Source organism: Myotis davidii, unplaced genomic scaffold, assembly GCF_000327345.1.
Source record: "Myotis davidii unplaced genomic scaffold, ASM32734v1 scaffold1059, whole genome shotgun sequence".
In the NCBI taxonomy this organism is placed as follows: domain Eukaryota; kingdom Metazoa; phylum Chordata; class Mammalia; order Chiroptera; family Vespertilionidae; genus Myotis; species Myotis davidii.
The window spans coordinates 477,851-483,869 of record NW_006290038.1 but is presented as its reverse complement, the minus strand read 5'-3'; the positions used below and the strand labels follow the sequence as shown (position 1 = coordinate 483,869).

Sequence of the window (6,019 nt, the reverse complement as noted above, 5' to 3'; positions counted from 1 at the left end):
CCCTCCCCACCACCCCTCACCCTCCCTGTCCCCCCTCACTCTCCCTGCCACCCTTGTCCTACCCGCCGAGCTGGCCTGTCCTCACTAGGACATGATCTCTCCCAAGACCCAGGCACAAAGGTGAAGGTGTCAGTGTGTGCTGGGGGCGCGAGGATGACAGGCGAGGACGCCAGCCACCACAACACGGGCTGACCTGCCACGGCCTGCCTGACCCGGCTCCGCGGGGCGGTCCACCGGCAGGGAAGGAGGTTCCATCCAGAGCGGGACCCACAGGAAGGGGCCTGTGACCCCCCTCACCAGTTCCCGGCTCAGAGGTCCTACCTTTTTCTTCTTCAGAATCACTTTCACTCCGTCCACTGAAACCATAATGCTCACTTTCTTCTTCTTAATGTTCTTGGCTTTGAACTCGTACTGCAGGAGAGAAGGAACAGCAATGCGGACAATCAGACTCAGGATGGACAGAGGCCCAGAGAGAGCCCGAGGGACACGGGCACTCTGGGTCAGAACAGGAACCCTGAACGGTCACCGGCTCACTGCTCAGCCCGCAGGCAGGGCCCCGGATGGACCTAATCGTCCTGCCCACGTGGACACTCTCCTGGGAACCCAGCACCGCCCCTCAGCGGCTCCGCCTGCGGTTTTACTGCCGCTTCCGCCAGGTGACTCGGCCTCAGGAAGACCCGAGTGGCCCAGTCTGCCCTTGGGCTGCACACACGAAAGGTCATGCATGCTGTGCCCCTCTCCAGTCCCATTCCCAAGGCCTCTATCTGCAGGTGGGTCTCCACATCACCCACAGCCTGTCAGCTGAAGGCCTGGGGCGGAGAGTCTACAGAAACCTGACCAGCAACGGTCCTGCCTCAACCCCACCCTCTGAGCCCCTCTAAGCACAGCCCAGCGCCCGCACTGCAGACGGCGCAGCCCCACTCCATCCACAGTTCTGTCGCAGTGGCCTACCTCCTACACTGTGCACACACTCACAACTGGTGGCATAATTCTACATTCTCCTCACTGCACCTCATTCGGAGCACTTACCCATTTTCACCTGGTCCCCACCTTGGTGTCTACCTAACACTCACCTGCCAAACTCCATTATCAAACATCTGGGCTACAGATTAAAAATAATAAAATGGGCCCCAGAGCCAAGACCTGCACTGCAGCCCACAGGCCCTCCTCCCCGGCCCTCCCCAACAGCCAGCACCCAAGCTGGTCAGGGGCCTCCGGCTTATTGCCTGTGCCTCTAAGACCGAATCATTTCTCGTTAGTGTGTCGATAGGAATGTACCAAATGCCCCACCAAGATGAAAACTTTGAAAATCTCAAGAGAAGCCCAAGCCATCCTGGGCTGTGACTCTTACTGCTGTGGCTTTACGAGCTCAGCTTAGCGCTTCCCACCCTGGCTCCAGTCTATCCCATCCACCCATCTCCGCTGAACGGGCCAGTGCTTGGTGGTGCCATCGTCTCCTCCACATCCTTCTTCTTCCCCTTCCCTGGCAATGAAGTCCACCAGCAGACAGAAGTGCAATGCTGCAGGCACCGTGCCACCTCCCTGGTCTTAGAAGCAGGTGCCGACAAAGCAGGCCCTCACCCATCTCGATTTCTAGAAGGCCCTGTGGTGACCAACTCTTTGGCCTGTTTGGCCACCCCCCTTCCAGTTCCACTGTCTCTAGGACCATTTGTAAGTCAAGATCCTCACCCATGGCTGGCAAGAGGCTGGATCCCGCCAGCTCCTAACCTGTGTACCTGAAACCTTAACTCTGTCTATAGCTTGCATTTTGACAACTTGGCCAAGTGTTTAAATACCCGCACCTTAAAAACTCAAAATGCAACTAAACGTCATTTTCAGAACTGGAAGCAACTTGAAGGTGCCTGTGCGCATGGGGGTCTGTGGGAAGCGGGACCCCCTGGGGAAGCACCGCTGGAGGGCACACCAAGCCCCAGGGACAGAGCCCCACAGGAGTCCCTCCTCACAGCTGGGGTGCTAGGCACGGCCTCCGAGTGAAGGGGCCACAGGAGGCCCAAGCAGCCTGGGCTCTCCAGCCGGACACAGCATCTACCCTACCTGCCTGGAGGCCAGGTGTCACCAGCCCTCTCCAACCAGGTTGTGGTTCTGCTGCAAACCACAGACGTGGAAGGAAATCGGTTTCTGAAACACCCATTGTATTCAAAACCCATGTATTACAGCCATCACGCCTCCCTGGGGCACCGCCCTCTCTGCTCACGAGGTGAAGGGACCAGAGATGGAGTGAGAGGGAAGCAGAGCCAGGCTCTCGGGACTAGCCCTCCCTCTCCCCAGCCCTGCTGCGCGAGGGGCAGGTGTGCCCGGGAGGAAGCACCTGTGTCCTGCAGGAGAGGAATCGGTCGGCTCGGGTTTGCTGGGGCTGAAGAACAAACAGGCGGGGGTGCCACCCTCGGTGGCTCAGGCAGCCTCGCCCTGGAGTCTGTGCCCACAGTCTGCTCTTTCCCCAATGCTGCCAGGCCGACCTCATGTGCCTGCTTGGCCAGGCCGAGCCCCACAGCCAGGACAGATAGAGCCCGCAGGGCTCAACCGTGAGGACAACACAAGCAAGTCCTGGAACCACGACCAGGAGGACCAAGGCCAAGGGCCTGGTCTGAGCAGCGCCCAGGGCTGCCCTGGAACTGCTGGGCTGCCCAGCAAGGCCGCGAGGGGACGGCTTCAGATCCAGCAGGTGCCAGGCGCGCACACACGCGAGCAAGCAACAGTGAGAACGTGGCTGGACGCCAGTGTCTCCCAGCTCCCTAGTTCCTTGTCCCCACCTCCCAGACGCCTCTCAGCCCTGGTGTCTCTGCCCAGCCAGTGCTGACGACACAGCCAGTGGCAACTTCACAGGGAAAGCCAGGCCCTCACTGGCCAGGAGACACTTTTGTGGTCACTGAGCCCCATTCACACCCCCCGCCACTGCTTCCATGGAAACCACATCGCCACAGTTTCAAAGGGAGTAGCCACAGGGACCCCGAGGGACAGACCTGCACAAGGCCGCTGGGCCACGCATGCTGGGGACTGGGGACCCACAGGCTGTTTAGGGGCCTTCATTTCTTAGCAGAAAAACACAATCACAAGTGCAGAATTTAAAAATTACAAATAAATGGGGATAAAGGCAAGCGTGGCGTTTCTTTCTGAAGCGTGACCCCTCTGCCTGGTGCAGCCGGACCGCGCTCAGGAAGATCCCCTGCAGCCCAGTCCACAGGCACATCCATGTTTTAATGCTTCTTAACACCCTCTAAAAGCCTCTGACTTCATGGGTTTATATGCTGAGAACTTAACATAATTGCAAGTAAGTGTGAATGATTTTTGGCATTCAGCTAAGAAAAACAATCTCAGATGCAGGCAAATTCCTCAAGAAAATGGAAGAACAAGCCAGGCCGTGTGGCCATGGGACGAGGGAACCATATTTGTGAAATTGGACACAGCAGGCAAAGCAGACGATTAGATAAAACGGGACAAGACACTTTCACAGCAGCCACGGAACGCAGCCCAGGGAACGGACGTGGACACTGGTGGCTCCTCGGTTCCCACCCCCCAGCCTGAGTCGCCTTGTCTCACGGAGACGCCCACACAGCCCTCCACGTGCTTATCGTGCAGTCTGGTGGCAACTCCAGAAACAGCCTGGGTGCCTTTCTGGATGTGAGGGAGTCTCTTCAAAGACAGAACACAGAGCTTAGGTCAGTCCCGCACACCCAGCTCAGGAAGGGTGAGAGTCCATGCGTGTGTGCTCGGCCACATGGGCACAAACCCCAGAGCCCGTCCCAGGCGGTGAGACCCTTGGGCCGCCGGTTGTCCCTTCCCGCCCTGAGCCCTGGAGAGACCTCAACCACAAGGCTCACAGCGGAGGGAAGGTCCCATGGGACCACCAAACGTCACCGACACACCCACCGCCTGGACTCTTCCTTCGTCACTGACCGTGTCAAACCCAGCGGGTTTGCACCCCTGACTCAGCAGCCGTCAGAACGTCATCCCTGTCAGAACGCCAGAACATCAGCCATTGGAACGTCAGCCATCAGCCAGCCCTGCGACAGGTCAGGCAGGCACTACGGTCAGGCTCTCCATGCAGACCTCGTGGGCCTGGCCTATGGGCAAACACGCCTCGAGCTGAGAGTGAGCCGTGGATATGAGACATGGAGACCACTGAGGTGTCCACCTGAAGACACACCAAGGTGGGAAAGGAGCTCTGAGGGGAGCAGAGGTGGACTCAGTGGGGAGAGGACAGACCAGACAGCACCCAATGCCTCCAGCGTCAGGGCTGCACTGAATCAACTCTCCCAGCAGCACCCGCATCCCACACGGTCCAGGAGGGGGACAGGGAGTCATTCCTGACCACAGAGCATGCAAAAAGCAGGAGATGTGGTCCCTGATCTCCCAGGCAACAGACAAGTGAGAAAGACAAGTGTGTGGCCATCCTGGCCCAGCATCATAAACACTGTGACGAAGGGGACGGAGGGCCAGGGATTGGCAGGGAGACCAGGAAGGGGCGCAGAGGGCTGGGAGGCTGGGCGCAGTGGCTCCAGATCCATCTGCAGACCTCATGAGTGCAAACAGCCCGCATCCTGCGCAGGAAACGGGCACGGGTGTGGTCAGAAATGAGGCTAGGAGGCAGCCAGGGACAGTGCACAGCCAGCTCTGAAGTAACCAAAGCAAGGCAATCGATCTGGACAGAGCGGAGAACTGGCCTGTCTGAAATTCAGATAAAAGAGAGACAGCACGGCCGGGGGAAAATGTGAAGTCAGGACAACAGCCACGGAGACCACGCAGCACGGTGGCAATGGGGCTCCGGGCCCCCACCACCTGCCACACCTGCACCAGACAGGAACCTCGCTTCTTCCTGCCCATGAGCCAACGCTGGCTGACCTTATAGGAAGATCCCCAGAGAAACCACGCCCACTGCCCTCCCGTGGGCCCTGGCGTTGGGCAAGTTCCCATCAGCTCCTTCTGAAAGTCTCCTCCAACCAGAGGCTCATGGCATCTGTCGTGGCTGAGGCTGAGCCGAGGTGGCATCATCTCAGTGACCCCTGCCCCTCCAGGGGGCCCTTCACCCCGGGACCCAAGATTCCTGACCGACAGCTGGGAAAGGCTGAACGAGAGCCAGCTTCCCCGTCATGTGCTCTGGAGCAAGAAGAGAACTGAATGGTGGAAGGACCATGGAGAGCGGGCTCCCACGTCAGGCACAGTCACAAGCAGCTTCGCCCGGCGCCCGGCGCCAGGCGCCAGGCGCCAGGCAACACAGCCAAGGCCTCGGTGCAGGCCAATGCACAAGGGACCCAAGACCCCAGGAGAAACGGCTCTGCTCTTCAGAGGCGAGAGACACTGTCATTCCATGAAAAAGCCACCCGTGTGTCTCCATGTGTGAGAGGAGGATGGGCCCACAGAAGGTGAGGGCCACCTGGCAGGACGGGGTGAGCCACGTGGCCCCGAGAGACGGTCGCTTCACACGCTCCGGTTGGAGAGCAGTGAGTCAGTCGCCCCCACATCAGCCTGGTTGTCTGGCCAGCCGCCAACCACCCGAGGTTCCCGGGAGCGCGAGTGGAACGAAGACCATTTGGGAGAACACGACCCATGAGAAGATGAAGGTCATCCGTGGGCCAGGCAGGAAGAGCCTCAGGACAGCAGAGCCGCACACCCGACGCTCACGCTGGCCGTCCTCACCTTGGCCCGGTCCACTCCACGCTCCTCCGCCCTGCCTCCCCCTGGCGTCTGCCCAGTGGCCCCACAGGAAGGAAGTGCTGGCACAGTCTGTGTCCCTGTTTATGAGCTGACACCCACGCAGTGACCTTGATGCCGCAGAAGTCCTTCCCCTCAGGGGCACCTGACCTGCTCGCCACCTGAGGCACTCCTCCCCTTGTTGGGGGAGTGTTGTTGGGGGAGCACATGGGGGATAAGAGTGTTATGGGGGAGCATGTCGGGGGAGGAGTGTTATGGGGGGAGCATGTCGGGGGGAGGACTGTTATCGGGGGAGCACATGGGGGGGAGGAGTGTTATGGGGGAGCATGTCGTGGGGAGGAGTGTTATC

General features: G+C 59.6%; 1 protein-coding gene across 1 annotated transcript in view; it reads right to left on the bottom strand.

Moving 5' to 3' along the window:
- Positions 1 to 6,019, bottom strand: part of NOS1AP (nitric oxide synthase 1 adaptor protein) — a 64,000-nt gene that overhangs the window by 32,388 nt on the left and 25,593 nt on the right. The window contains exon 2 of the mRNA XM_015563557.1: positions 322 to 411. Within this exon, the coding sequence (XP_015419043.1) occupies positions 322 to 411 (90 nt within the window). The remainder of the gene's footprint in view (positions 1 to 321; positions 412 to 6,019) is intronic.